Source organism: Anopheles funestus, chromosome 3RL (genome assembly GCF_943734845.2).
Source record: "Anopheles funestus chromosome 3RL, idAnoFuneDA-416_04, whole genome shotgun sequence".
In the NCBI taxonomy this organism is placed as follows: Eukaryota; Metazoa; Arthropoda; class Insecta; order Diptera; family Culicidae; genus Anopheles; species Anopheles funestus.
The window spans coordinates 9,118,438-9,133,399 of NC_064599.1; the positions used below are offsets into that span (position 1 = coordinate 9,118,438).

General features: G+C 42.5%; 3 protein-coding genes across 6 annotated transcripts; 1 reads left to right on the forward strand and 2 right to left on the reverse strand.

The window, feature by feature from the left end:
• Positions 1 to 370: 370 nt before the first annotated feature.
• On the reverse strand, positions 371 to 1,410 carry LOC125770727 (uncharacterized). The gene is made up of 2 exons (XM_049440683.1): positions 1,284 to 1,410; positions 371 to 964 (listed from the first exon to the last, which is right to left on the reverse strand). The coding sequence occupies exon 2, from the start codon at positions 956 to 958 to the stop codon at positions 458 to 460; it is 501 nt and encodes a 166-aa protein (XP_049296640.1). The 5' UTR covers positions 959 to 964; positions 1,284 to 1,410; the 3' UTR covers positions 371 to 457.
• Positions 1,411 to 1,624: 214 nt separating this feature from the next.
• On the forward strand, positions 1,625 to 2,374 carry LOC125770741 (oxidoreductase-like domain-containing protein 1). Its single transcript, XM_049440697.1, has 2 exons — positions 1,625 to 1,992; positions 2,058 to 2,374. Exons 1-2 carry the CDS (start codon positions 1,876 to 1,878, stop codon positions 2,262 to 2,264), a joined length of 324 nt encoding a protein of 107 aa, XP_049296654.1. The 5' UTR covers positions 1,625 to 1,875; the 3' UTR covers positions 2,265 to 2,374.
• A 241-nt stretch (positions 2,375 to 2,615) lies between these two features.
• Positions 2,616 to 14,899, reverse strand: LOC125770715 (23 kDa integral membrane protein-like). 4 transcript variants are annotated; one of them, XM_049440663.1, is made up of 6 exons: positions 14,625 to 14,889; positions 14,362 to 14,481; positions 4,917 to 5,108; positions 4,652 to 4,819; positions 4,331 to 4,578; positions 2,616 to 3,899 (listed from the first exon to the last, which is right to left on the reverse strand). In XM_049440663.1, the coding sequence occupies exons 2-6, from the start codon at positions 14,425 to 14,427 to the stop codon at positions 3,890 to 3,892; spliced, it is 684 nt and encodes a 227-aa protein (XP_049296620.1). In that variant the 5' UTR covers positions 14,428 to 14,481; positions 14,625 to 14,889; the 3' UTR covers positions 2,616 to 3,889. The 4 variants fall into 4 exon arrangements, with proteins under 4 accessions (XP_049296620.1, XP_049296619.1, XP_049296617.1 ...); XM_049440662.1 differs by lacking the exon at positions 2,616 to 3,899 and having other exon boundaries at positions 4,033 to 4,578; positions 14,784 to 14,899; XM_049440660.1 differs by lacking the exon at positions 2,616 to 3,899 and having other exon boundaries at positions 4,033 to 4,578.
• Positions 14,900 to 14,962: the final 63 nt, after the last annotated feature.

The window sequence follows — 14,962 nt, forward strand, 5'->3', positions numbered from 1 at the left end:
TGTTGTTACGCTTTTTGCAGACGGAAGTGCTGTGCATTGTCCATGATGTAATGCGATATAATTGATTGAATAATTAAATTGAGAACTGGTCGGGCTCCATTCTAATCCACAATATTGAGTACACAAATCTAGTCAGTACAGGTATTTAGATCAGTATACAAATCTAGTCGTGACAGGTATTTAGCACGGATGTTTCCTCAAATTGTAGCAAATAACTGTAGGAAAATTTTACTTTTACTTACGTTTTACAAACGTTTCCAGCTTCATTCATTCAGCAATTTTCATTCCTAAACGGTGAATTTAATATTCCACTACTGTGAGATTGTTCACTCGGTACGTAATCCTTGCACCAATCCTCGAACACGAACCGTAGTATCCACAGTATTTATTGCCTAACTTGCTTTACAACGGAGCCGGAACCGGATTTATTCGTTCTCATCGTGTTACCACCTACATCTTACTTGCCGGTCGTCCATCCTCGTTCGCGTTCCTGCGTCAAGGTGAAATCGTAGCGATTCGGATTGACCGCGCTGACGGCGTGATTCTTTACATCGGGGAAAAATTCCCAGCCTTCATCCACGGACTGCTTCTTGAGTGCACCCGCCACGCTGAAAATCAAACCGGCTACCAGCCCACTGACAACATTTCGCTTCCAGGCACCGTAAACACCACCAGCCGCGAACGCACCGGCAACGTAATTCCAGCCATCATTCCGACCTCGCAGCTTGTTGGCAGCGTATGTACCCACGGTAAAAGCAGAAGCCATTCCGACGAACGGACCAGTGAAATACATGTACCGGGCAATGGTGGGCAGATATCCTTTAGGTTTCGAAACCATCATTACCTCGATGGTGGACCATCCGAGCCCACCGGCCAGCGCGTACTTGTTGGTGGCGATCATCTTGCCGAAGAGATCTTCACCCTCCGGCTGGTCGTAGTAATTGGCCTTTAAGCTCATGTTTGGCTGAAATAAAGCGATATACGATGAGCGAACAGTATAGATACAATAGCAAAAACGAGTTTAACTGGCTAATTTGTAATTTTTCTGACTCTAAATAAATCCCAACGTATATAAAGTAAATTTATTCCACCTCATTAACCGGAGCATCAAAACCAAAACAAAACACACTGTCGGTGGATTTGCGAAAGCGCTACACTGATTCTCGCGGTGGAATTGATTCCTTTTACATGATTTTCACGTTTGAACAATTGACGGAACCATACGCTAGGCATATGAAGTAAAAAAATTACAAATTTTTGGCTATTTTTGCTGTAAAACTTACGGATTTGCTAGAGCTAAAGGTAAATTTTTACGTAACTTCAACCCAACAACGACGTTTCTGCAGAAGTCACAGATTTGTTCGAAACGTCAAACTGGCTACAGCGAGTGCCTAGTGACAGTGACATTGTTTTTAGAAAATGCGTTTGACGGTTTATGGATAACGTACGCAGCTTAATTTCATTTTAAATTCAATTTTATTTTATCAGGAATAAGATGTTTTAGTGTTTTATGTATTATAATATAATACATATTGAGTTTACATCTTTTTTATAAAACAACCAAACAAAATGCTTGACGAATAAACACCGAAATCTCATCACACTGGGTGGCCATTTTACCGCCCTCTCCTGGTTACGTCAAGTTGTCAAATTGCAAAACAATAGAAGTAAATAAAAAGCAGCTGATTTTGTGATTGTTTGTTTTTATACTTAATTATGCATCTTTTTAAACGGTTGGAGGGTTTCAAGCTTTATCGCAAGTGTTGCAGTACAGGAGTGCAATAAGATTCATCGAAGAACAAGTGTTACTATCAAATCGATTACATATAGTCGTGATACGAATCGCCTTGACTTTCCGGGTGCAAGGTGCAAGTTATGAATTACGTTATACTGAATGCAATCCGTAATGCACAAATAAGAAATGCTGCTTACCGCTTTTGCTCTAGCACTAATGGACCCGATGGAACGGTAAAGGACACCAGTGTACCGGAGGTAGTGAAGAAATTAGTGTAACATTTCAGCACCCGAATATGTAATAAATATTGATTTTATTCTAGCTTCCGCCCGAACCTACCACATGTTGCATGTCCGGTTGCCAGAATTGTGTTTGGATTCAGTACGCCGCAGATCTGACCAAAATACTAGATGATGGAGGCGAAAAGGCACGTGAAATTGTGCTGGAGAAGATCGCTGATCCCAGCTTGAAAATGTTTTTGAAAATGGAGTTACAAAACATACAATCTACAAAATCGGACCCTACGTAAGGGATAATCAAAAGCGCACGATTTGTTTTACTGTTGTAGTTATCACAATTGTTCTTTTTCAAAGTGTACATTCTGACAATTTTTATCAAATAGATTCATAGAAAACCGTATCAATCAGTGAAGACTTTTGATGGATTACAGTAATGCCGAAGAAAATGTGATATCAACGGAGATCAGGATTTTTCTTTCTTGATCGATGAGATGAGGGCACATAAAAACCCAGAAACAGAAGAAAACTAATCATAAACTACATCGTAAAGACGAAACAAAACAAATAACAAATAAAGCAGTAATGCAAATATTGCCCAAAAACATAAATTGCGCCCTTTTTTATAAGACAAACACGCGCCCTTTTAACGACAGAAGATTCTTCCTATATATATTTATATTTAACTGCTTTTTGTTGGTCAAATTCAACAGAGCTCGCTCGCCTTGCGAGAAATACTTCACTGAAAGTACATGTATTGTTATGATCAAGAGCTGGAGAGATGTGTTTGATACAAAAATTATAAAGTAAATTTGCTTCTCGTTTACAAAAACCGATTATGAGTCCTTCTTTTTTTGATTATAGATAGTACAAATGTTTGTAGCTTTTTCCTCTATCAACAAAACTATTGTTCGTAAATATTGTTATAACTTTCGTTTGAATTCGTTCGAATTTCCATGTCGTTATGCCACAGAGTTAAATGAGAATGGGGGTTTTCCTTACATGCTACGATCGAGTGTTCTCTTTTTCAAACAGACCCCCGCAACATACATACATACATGTTTTGCGCGCAGTTTCGTAAACACTCGGGAATATTCGAAGATCGGAAAGAATTGAAAGCAAACATGGGACAGTTGGTATTGTTCAGCAACATAATAGTGCCAGCACACGCTCTCGATACTCTCTCGTTTGTAAACAGAAAGCCAATTAGATAAATATATGCAGTTTACATGATTTGTAGCATAAATAGCGAAAAAGCCCCTTCTTGTGCAAACATAGCAAAACAGAACATGAAGTAGAAAGTGCGAGAACGATTAACGATATACACGCACCGCACACGGGAACATACATGTTTAGTTGTGTGTTCGTAGTTTCGTGTACGTGTGCACACTCTGGCAGATCGAACGATGATGATCCTCTGGCCCTGGATGTGGTGGCTGACGTTGTGTGGATGGTGATGAGGTTTCCTTTTGGGGCGGCACTTATGGTGATATACGCGATTTTTGTACTTCAGCATAACCCATACAGACGACAGCTAGTTTGCCTTCACCGCATGAGTTAATTGTGCATTACAATTGTCCTTTTTCTCGTTTTTTTCCGGGATGTGTAAATTAATCAATGTTCAGGTTTCTCACATCGACATAGGGCATAATAAGGGTAAAGTAAAGTGTTCCCCCAACATTAAAGCGCACCATTGGGACATCACAAACTCGCACATACGTCCGCGTGTGCATGTACGAGCACACAACAAATGTTCCCGCTTGCCTTTCTTAAATCCCAAACTTATCTCCTACTACGGTTACTTCTCGAAAGCATCAGTTACGGTTATGGTTCTTATCCTTCTCGGCACTGCCATATAGTAAAACGGACGACACACCCACCAAAAAGCTACTAAAAAGCATATAGTAGCGCACACTTTTTAGCTGTATCTGTATTGGTAAGGAAAAACGGGACGAAGAACACGACAAAAAAATAAAAACATAAAATAATGCATTAGATGAAAGGTTTTTGTAGGTTTTGCATGATGCACTACTTCCCGGGCAGGAAGAAAAAACAGTATGGTAAAGAAGATGTACGGGAGGTTTTAGTTTCGTTTCGTTATTAGAATGATTGTTCAGTACATGTAGGACACACTGTTAGTAGGTAGAAGTAGTAGATTATACGCATTTCACATTAATACCGTGTAAGGGGCGAACAGTAGCGCCATCGTTTTTTTCCCCTCTACTCTCCTCTCCCCATTAAACTTTGGTTTGTGTTTGGTGGAAGGATAGATGAGGAGGACATGCCGGATGAATGGGTGAAAAGGCAAGGCAGGATAGATAGATGGGAAGATCAGGTATGTTCAATCTAATATCCAGACCTTCTCTGCTGGTTGCGGATGGCGTTAGCCAGGCAGCAGGCCGAGATGAGACCGACCAGTTCGACGGCGGCCACACCGAGCGACACCCAGGCGACAATGTTACCGGCACTGTCCAGGAACTCGGACAGTCGGCCCAAACAACCACGGGCAAATGGAACGCACAGTGGAGCAGTGCCACCGCTGCTGCAGCACGACTGCGGGAATGAAACTCCATAGTCCAGGAAGCTGTTCTTGCCGCAGCATTGCAACTACAAATGGGAAAAGAAATTAGTACTAAAGCTACCAGAGAATGTGCAAACCGAGAGAGTAAACTGAGCTTACGTTCTGCTGGATCGAGTTGATCAGGTCGGCATTAACCGGGTTATCGCGGTTTTGGAACACACCCTCGAAGCCCTTCTTGATGGCAATGGTCACATCACCGACGAACACAAACACCAACACAGCGATCACGATCTGGGCGATCACGAGCAGGATCAGGAAGAAGCTATACTGTTGTAGCACACCCGGTTGAAGAGAAGGACAAAATTGGAATTAGAATTGCCTTTAGTAACCGAAAAGACGACCTTTCGGATCGTCAATTACTTACGGTCGAGGTCATGCAGTACGATTCGCGGATAGCACCACAGCATCCGAAGAACGAGATGACAAACACGATCGAGCCGAAAACGATCAGCAGGATGGACGGTGCGACGATGTTGTACTCATCGCTGATCTCGCGCAGTTCCTCAAGTTTTACCAACGAAACGGCACCGATCACGATCAGCGCAATACCGCACAGCTGTGGTTGTGGTGTGGACAAGAATATGGTGTAAAAAAACGGAAGAAATAAACGCATCGAATTAGAAATTACGCTATCTACATACAAACGAAAAAGCTTCGATATAAAAATTTACTTGAGCTCATACGAGATGTTGCAGAAAACATTTCAGCTTTGAACTATAACCTACTGTATCATCACTTGTATGCGCCTCGCCGTGCGCTTATCAACGATTCTCTATTGGACTGGCAAATACCACATACAATCTACTTCGAAGTACGCCTAAGTACGGTAGTTCTTATCAATTTCCAATGAAACATGTACAGCAGTGCACGTAAGAGAATTTTAATCTGCTTGGAAGCGTGGACATTTCTAACTGATAGATACATCAATCACTGCCATCTTCCCTTACCCAAGATAAGATATATCAGGCCCAAAATGGTTTTATCTGTCATGCGTTTGCGTGATTCATGCCACACCATTGGAAAAGAGTGATAAAGGCAAAAACTATGCAACAAGTTGGTATGCATAAATCGAAACCTCCCTCTTCCCTTGAGGCTCTATACGCCGATAAGAAGGACTTGTTCAGTGCTGGTCAACCTAGTTTCGTTCAACAGTTTTGACTAACTTATCGTAATGTGATACATAACTTTTTTGCGAGTGGAATAGTAGATACATTTGAAGAAACGGTGCCGTAGATAGCGAACTGACGGGGAGTTCAATATACACCCGTGCCTTAATACTTTTCAATCGATTTTCGATCGATCGATCATTATTTTCTCCTGTTTGCATTGGAATAACTGCCTGATTAGATCATTCGATTTGTACTACCTTCACTATCACAACCGAATAGACACACTGTTTTTATGTGCTCGACTTTTACGATTGGAGCCTTCTACATTGAATATTCTTCCCTTTCTTTCGTTTTCTCGTCCGTTCTTGTTAAACACTTTACATCTTATCCGTCCCGGATATGGTACGGAATTCGTCAAAGTCTCTCACCAGGCAGCATCTTTGTTGATGGCGCAACCCCTTAAATATGCTGCCTCGGGAGCAATAACAAGCACAAGCAAGAAGCAGAACTCCGTCGCCAACTTCTCAATTCCACGTACCGATTTCTCCCTTCCTTCCTTGTCGCTTCCAAAAAACAACCAAATGGTGCCACGATTCTGTGGGTTGAGGGAAGCGGAAACGGAATACCCGACATGGCGTCGCGTCCATATGTACGGAAGCGAAGTTTGGGCGCAATAGTAATTGCGCCGTTTCGTTCCCGAAGCCACGAGGTAGAAGAACTCCTCTCTCTGTCAACTATCGAAAGTTTGATACAGAAGGATAGAGGGTGTATGCCTTTTTTTTGCACTGGTAGTGAGGATAAGGGAGTAAAGGGTCGGGGTTTGGCTTTGGAATTTGCGCCCGAAAAGCAACTCGCATGAGAGTCTGCGCGCGCGTTTGTTGTGTGTTTCGGGGATTTAATGTTTTGGGATTTCTAGTCACGAAATAAAAGACAAAGTAGTGATGAGCACAAAAATTCCTTTGTTTTTAAGCATTATTTGCGGTGGGTTTTTGTTGTTGAAATTATTCATTTTCAAGAAAAAATAAAGCTGTTAAAATAAATTATAACCCACCCACAATCGTTGTTAAATCTCGTAGTAGCATGAAAAAAAGTTATTTATGACTTCCGCATCCGGTCACTTTTCAACCTGTATGCCCACACATACACAGCATCTTTTGACCAATCACACACCCAATGACTAATCTACTACACTAAGAATTTTTAGGCATAATTCTACAAATGTTGTCGATAGCGTCAATTTTGCTGAAGCGGCGTTAAATTTGTCGCTTCATTTCGTGCCCATCAGGTCACATGACAAATTTCATGGAACTTGACGACCATCGGGCCATCATCGTCGTCATCACCACATCCCATTTACATACACGACAAGCTCCCGCGCCACAAATATAAAATCCGACACATGATGTCATCGTGCCCAAGAGAGAGAGTCGGCCACACCAACAAGCACACGCAACAATCGCCCATTAATCCCGCAAGGTTCTACGGTCTCACGATGCGTTTTTTTTTCACGCTTGCAATATACTGAACCTCCTCCTCTACTGCAATAGGCGGTTTCTGTGTCGCGGACGTGATTTCATTCCATCTGTATGTTCCATCGACAAGCCCCAGTAAAACATGGACGAGGCAAATACGCGTACAGCACCAGTTGATTGTTCATATCAAGATACAAATGCACGCAAATGCAGGAAAAGGTTTGTTTCGCTCAGGACACACTTGTGAAGGTCCGCAATTGTAGGAGTCCCCGGTTGTAGTAGTCTCGTGCCATGACCTTGGCCATGGATACTGGTAATATCAGCGCGTGCATGGTGGCTATTAGTGATGACACACAAGCGATTTCCATTGTCCAGAGGAGAGGGTCGAACAATTACAACTGGACACAGAATAGCTGCCATTAGTATGCAGGCCAGAATATTCGCGCCATATTTTTCTGTAGTAGCAAGGATGGCAGTGTAGGGCACAAGGTAGTCAATAATGCTGTCACTCATTTCAACATTACATGTAGACAACAATAACTTGTCCTATTAATCGATATCGAACACCCTTCGTCATAAAATGACAGCACAGAGAGCTGGAGTACATGATCGCGAGCTCTACTCCCCCCAAATTCAAGGCAGATGACAGGTGTGCCCAGGACTAAATAAACTGACCTCCTTTTATTCCTTACTTTTACAAATGGAGAGGAACAAACCATTTCCTGTCTTTTTGGTTGCTGTTGCTGCTGCTGGACGAAGACAGAAATGAATTACATCGGAACAACACCTTCTACTGTGCCACGTGACCACCGTTCACGGTAAAGTCACAAATGAAACGCACCATGATAGAAATAAACTGGGCTATTGAAGGTGAAAACTGAAGTGCGCAAATGGCCATGAACCTTAACGCACCGCTCCAATCAACAGATTTCTTTCCCACGCTAAATTCTATTCTTCTAATTCATTCCCGTTGGCACTACTGGTTGGGCAAGCAAACCCCAAAGAGGTTTCGCTGACTAAACTAAAATCTAGGTCGTGAACATTCTTGCCCCGTCACGATCATCATTTATTCCACAGTGTGGCCCAGGGTCTGTGCTTGGTGTGATCAGTGTTCCGCGTGCTGTCCGGTGAATTATTCGACAAAATTAATAAATGTTGTATCAATACGCCCCCGGGGGTGGTGCGCGTTGTCTGTCTATTTGGGAAATTGGGGAATTGGAAAAATAGAGCACCAAAAAAAACAAGAAAAACAACTCATCAAATGAATGGTTTATGCTTGCTAAATCGTAACCAAAAGCGGATTATACGCTCAGCCAACCCAGGATACGGTGAAGGAGAGAGTAATTCCCCGTGAAGAGACATGTCGATGTTGGTGTTTTTCGATTTCAAACGCTACCCAAGCATAAACGCGAAACGCGATGGCAAGAAAAGCAGTATCACACCAGTGTGCTCAAAGAATGGATAGAATAATGAACTAATGACTAGTCCACAAAAATGTAGCTTGGCGTCTCTATATTAAGCGTAAATTAGACCCGATAGAGTTTCACCTACACGCGTAGTAACTTCCATTTTCCGGAGGAGACTAATGTGTGTGTGGGTGATTTTCGTTGCCAGTTCTAGTTGGTAAATAAGACGCCCCCGACGCTACTTCTTGGATATTAGTAGTTCCAGATGTTTTTTTTTCAGAACCATTCTCTAGTCACGAATGAGTTTTCAAATACGCAATTGGAATGTTTTCTCTTTGTCGCTTCAAGTTTCCCTTTCTGGTTTGTTATTCTCCCTTTGCTGCACACGAATGATCAAACACAACGAAGCCAAAAACCTGCTCCATTCCCTAGTATTGTGATCAAACAGAACTTCGCGTCGTGAGACAACGATCAGGTTCATAGTTATTGCTTTCCCCTTGACATGAAGGCGTTCTAGTTCCATAAACTTTTAGCAAGACGCAACGCCTTGTTTAGAGAGCATACGATGCCGAGTACGAGGTTAGATGCTACTACACGGTGAGGTTATGTGGTTAACGCACTAAACAACCTCAGTCTCACGGGGGTTTACCCTTAGTTTTGAAACGCGAAGTGCAGCCACCCGTAACAGCGATCACAGCGTGGTGTTCTGAGTGCCTTCCTCTATATGTATGTGTGCTTGCCGCGATTGCTCTCGAACTATCTTTCAGCCCGCCATTTGCAAATTCTGAATCGATAGTGTACCCATATGCACGTGTCCCTCTCCTGGTCTTCTGAGGAACAGTTGACGCAGAATGGTGGAAGAACAAGCGTTCCAGTGTATATAACGTGCCATATGTCATTTGTGATGAAACAGTTCAAATTTGCAGTAAATTCCACCTTTTCCGCAATGACGATGCGTCATATCCCCCCCCCCCCACAGAATGGGATGAATCGTCAAGAGCAAACAGGGTGGGTGGGTTGCACACTCATCGACACATCCTACTACTATTTGCTTTGCCCCAGAAATCAGCCTGACACGCACACACAGCATTTCCATGCTTCCCTCGCTGATCACAAATGCGCTGAAACATTGGTTTGAGTGATCGCGAAACGATCGAAGGCACCAGGGCAAACGAACCAATAAACAGGTGATTCATGCTGCTCGTGCCCAAATGACATTGAAGTAACCGACGCCACTCGAGAACGGCGAGTTTCTGAAACGGCAAACGAAACGGAAACCGCCATACTTGCATCGTGCGAGCATGTATCGAACGCGCGGTTCGCAAAACATGGCGACGACCCGATATGTCATCCTCATGGTCTCGCGGGATTCGGTTTGGTCTTCTATCCGTGAGGAGGTGCGTGACTCGAAGCGATGTATAGCGATCCTCCATGTGCGACCTTGGGGGAACAGAATTGCTAATGCTCGCTTCGTTTCATACTAAAACAGGAGTAACAAAAAGAAAAACTGAAACCAATTAAATCTATATCGACATGATAGAGTGGAACCGTCCATTTGCAAAGAGGAAGTGTTAATATAAATTGGAAACATTCTTGAGGCTCGACACGGTTGTCAGAGTCAGGGGTATAATATGCATCGCGTCATCGGCACACTGTTGATGATCGCCCTATTTCCTCGATTTTTTATGCGAAGTATAATCGATCTTGCGCACACACGATTGCTTCACGGGTTATTATAGGGGTATAGAGTAATCTTATCAGGCTAACAATTGATGCACATCCTGGGTTACCACCTCTAACTCACACATAGGAAGACGGATCCCAATAGCGAATAGCTGTTCAACATTCTGTTTATTTATTCGATCGTCAGCAACGTGTGAAAATAATACACCAATTTCCGCACTGATCCGACGGAGAAACTTTTAGCATGCAAAAAGAAAGAATAAATATTTACATTCCAGCAGGGCTCGATTGCAAGTACAACGAAATTGAATTCTAATCAAAATTCCACTTACTCGTTTAATCAAAGCGTCTGACCATACCTCCCCTGGCGAATACTATCCTCTTCAATCAACCCTTGCCTTCAGTACAATTCGATTCGGTTTGTTTTCTGTTACTAATGTGGCAAGTTACGCAAGGTTGACTCACTTTATCGACCCAAGGTGTGTGGGTTATTGATAAGATACGCATGCGATATCATGGTGAGGTATTTGGTAAGCCTTAACCTCTTGATTGGAAGAGTTAGGTGCTTATAGTTACAAAAGTATTTGTAAAACTCTTCCATATTCCATGTTTAAACCTAAGTTTAGAATGAGAAAAGGCATATCAATAGTTGTAAAGGCACTTTGTAGGGACTTTGTAAATCCAAATACGATTATTTAAAACAACAAACACTCAATTTCCCATTTATTCCCTTCAAACGATTAGGATCCTTCCCTGTTTCAAAGATACATTGTGACTAATTGTTCTACTTTCCAAGGGATAGTTATTTTTAACGATCATCAGGAACACAACAAAATACCAGTGCGTCCAAACATGAAGGCCTACAATTTGTTTATTTGTTTACAAATCGTTAGTTGTTTCTGGGTACGTCCGTCACAAGATCTCTTCAGATTGTATTGCTCCACACTCCACAAATTTTGAGCGATGTGAAATGTGGAGCATTTGTTTACATCCGTCGGAATGCGGCAAAGGAAATGAAGGAGGACCGAGTATATCGGGTTTTGCGGTGAACTTTATTAGCCTGGAGGGTTTGTTATTTAGGAATAAAAGGCTGATATCATGATTTCTTTAAATATAAACAACACGCACATGAGAAGCCGTGAGATCTCCAACATTTTCCAATTAAATAATTAAAATGCGTTGTGCCCCGCATAATAGGAGGAAGTTTAATCTTTTATGTTAGCCTTGTAGTCATATATATTTTTACATCCTTAGGAAGCAGAATTATAACATGCACTTGAAATTTATAGATAGGTATCATACGTTTTACATTCGTCCCGATAAGCGCAACTGATGACAATAGGTCTTGATTTTACGATAGACCGGAACGTGCACCTAAGAAAACTTTATTGATAAGAATGAAATTCCCCTTAATGCTAATCAATAATAGAAGAAGAAGGCAACCTACATCTCATGAAAGTGTATCTTTTGATAAGACAACTCGATGTTGTGTAGCAAGAAAAGTGACTAGTTCTGACGCCACGAATGCCACGGAAACTTTTTCCCTGTTTAACTTGGAGCCACAACTTGAAGAAATAATGGCAACCTGTTGCTGCTATTCAAACGTACTACAAAAGTTAAAGTGGAACAAGGAATCCAAGGGATGGTTTTTGGCAGGGTGGCAAAGTGAAACAACTAATTCGGTGGATGAGATCATCAGCGTGCTGGAGAACCTAACATCGAAACAGGCACATCACAACGAAGCGTTGACAAAATATTGTGGCAAAGTGTAGAACACTTTGATGGAAATCTAATAAACACAAAAATGACACAATACGATGTGATAGGAACTCAAGTTTAATCGCAAGTTTAAAAACGTTAAAAGGGAAAAATAATCGAACACCAAACACAATCATCGCTATGTCGCGCGCGAAATATCTGGAGCTGTGTAAAAAACCTACACAAACTTGGACAAGGGGTAGAAATTCCCATCTTCAACAGAAACTACCACAACGCGTTGCTACTTCCCTGTCGTACCAAGACCTCCGCTTAAGAAGCGCAACCCCTCGCTGGTTTCAAGGTAGGTCAGCCGGAAAAGGGTGGCTCGGAAGAACCGATGGTAAAAGGTTGTGTGTGCGTCTGCGCAGTCTGTTTACGTAAGTGTGTTTGTCCGTCCACAAATACAGAGCAAGCAACATTCCAGCATAGGAACCGGCGGAACCTACACACACCTTTGCGGCGCGATATTTATGCGCGGTTCGCTTTATTCCAGCGTTATGTTTACTGCTCACCGCACTCGATCGCGTTGCTCAACAAAATGGGGACTTCTCTGTTGAGATTCGACGACAAAAAGTGACTACGCCCGTGTGTCGTCGTCGGGGGTGTCTCCAACAGGGAGAGCACATTCATTTCCCATATTCCATTTGCATTCTTCTGGGGTGTGGGTGCCGTACATTTATGTTTCTACAATACCCAAATGTGGTAAAGCGATGAAAAGAAAACAGGGAAACGCCACCGATGCGCCGGTGTGAAAATTATCGCACCCCTATTTTTTTGCCTTATCGCACAGTAAACAACACTTACACACCACTACATAAAAATAGCACCTTGCAAATACATCGACGACAACCGAAATCGGGTGACGTATGGTTCGGGGTTGCTTAAATTGGTTTTCTTTTAGCTGCCTGTCCTCCTCCGCGAATCCTTTACGGTAATGGGTTACTAGTGCGTACGTCTATATTAGAATTAGGAAGGTCAAATACGTGTATACATGTCCAGTTTTTGAAATTAGGAATACGTGACCATCACGGAAATGTCGATTGATTCGTTGATTTGCTCCCGAAGACGATTAAACGCTCGAATTAGGAATTGCAATTAGGACAGGAACCCATATACGCTGTTGCTTACTCATATCCACGATTCCAGCTCACATGTGCGATCTTAGTCGAGGTCGGGCACGGTTTGGAGGCACCGATGAAACACAAAGTTCCATAGAATTTCTCATACTAAAACGAAAATGTATTGTTCGTAATTCCCGTCATTGCTCGATCGTTTTCGAAATAAAAGATTTTTGTTTCGTGCTAAAAAAAGAAGAATATCAATTCAATTAGCAATGCTACCTTTCTCAGGACACGGACAAAAATGTTTGCTTTTGTATTTTCAATTTGCACAAAATGGAACATCCTTCGGAACTAATAAGCAGTTCCCGTAAAATGTCCATCCATTTAAACAAATTGGCTACCACAAATATCGGAAATATTCCCTCTTGTTCGTCGCTCCGATGATGATAGTAGTGTGCGTTTAATATGAAAAAGCAATGCTTCCCAACAGTTGGCTATGGAATGTGTTCTTCGTCAACAAAGGAACACGCAATTTCCTTTCGCTTAATTTCTCCCTTTTTCTCTGACAAAAGATCAGACGTCAAAGGTACATCTCCTAAGGACCGAAACGCACACACACCAGCAACCACATGTACATGATGGGGAATTGTATTTACGCATCGGTTTGGCCTGGCCTGCAGAATCAACAGCAGCGCGGCGGCCGGAACATCTTTACGGTTTGTTACAAACAAAGAAGCGTTCCTGTTTTTCTTAAGATCGTTTAAGAATCTCTCAGTACGCGCTTGTGTGTACATGTGTTATAGCATTGTGATTCACATCCTACCCTACAAACGCTGCCCCTATGAGCAGGGGCAAAAAAGTGAACGCGCGCGCGATTCAAACTGAAACATGACCTGTTGGGTTGCTAAATATAACCTCTCATACATTCGATCTGTTTAGATTATGCTCGGTCAGCAAAGAGAGACGAGAGTATTTAAAATCGGGGTTGGCCCAGGAACGCCACCAAACACGTATACAAGCCGGTTGTTTTCAGCCGGTGGTAAAGTGTTAAGCACGAATGAAGTTTTACCCACTCCGCTCACGATTGAATGCATCTACGCGCTGCAATCCAACGGATGCAGCAGCTGTGGGGTTGAAACGAAAGGAACCCAGATCTAGACACTTTCCCTTTTATCGTGCCAATCGCACATGCAACTTTTAACTGTCGCGTATCGATGATCTCATTGGATGTTGTCTTTTCGCGTGCATTAAATATGCTTTTCATTTCACTTTACGGTAACCGCATATAACCATATAACCGACGACACATTTCGCACTTACCGAGCACAGCAGGTTAAAGATGAAAAGCAGATACTTTATCGTCGAATGTCCACAGTTGAGAGCCATTTTGCACAGGAATGTTGTTTTCACTTTGCTGGTGTTGATTTTTTTCTGCTAGAGCTAGAAACCACAAAATCTCTGGTCACTAAACGAATTCGATGATTAACGAAGGGAGTTAGGTGCGAATGAACAAGGAGACAGAACCGGGTGGGGGGAATGTGCTCAAATTACAGCACACACAAACCAATCACATGCACACTCACAGCAAGTAGCACCGCGCGTCTGGTGTGGGGAGTTGTAACGGACGGAAAGAAAACTGTCCAATTTAAATGATTATTAACAGCCCAGATTTATAAATTATTCACTATGTTTGCGTTGCAGCACTTTATCACAAAAAATGATAATGCTGAAGTCACACACACCTCACGGTCGGCGAAGGTTGACGCTGTTGTAATGGAGCACGCGCTGCACACGTTCGTTCGCACCAAAGTCAAAGGTAAGAATGAGTGCGAACTGCAACCCAAGCTCGGTCCTTGTAGAATAGCAAGTGCTCCAAACGTCAAACCGGGTACAGGGTGCCTAGTGGTGAGCGTTTTCTGCC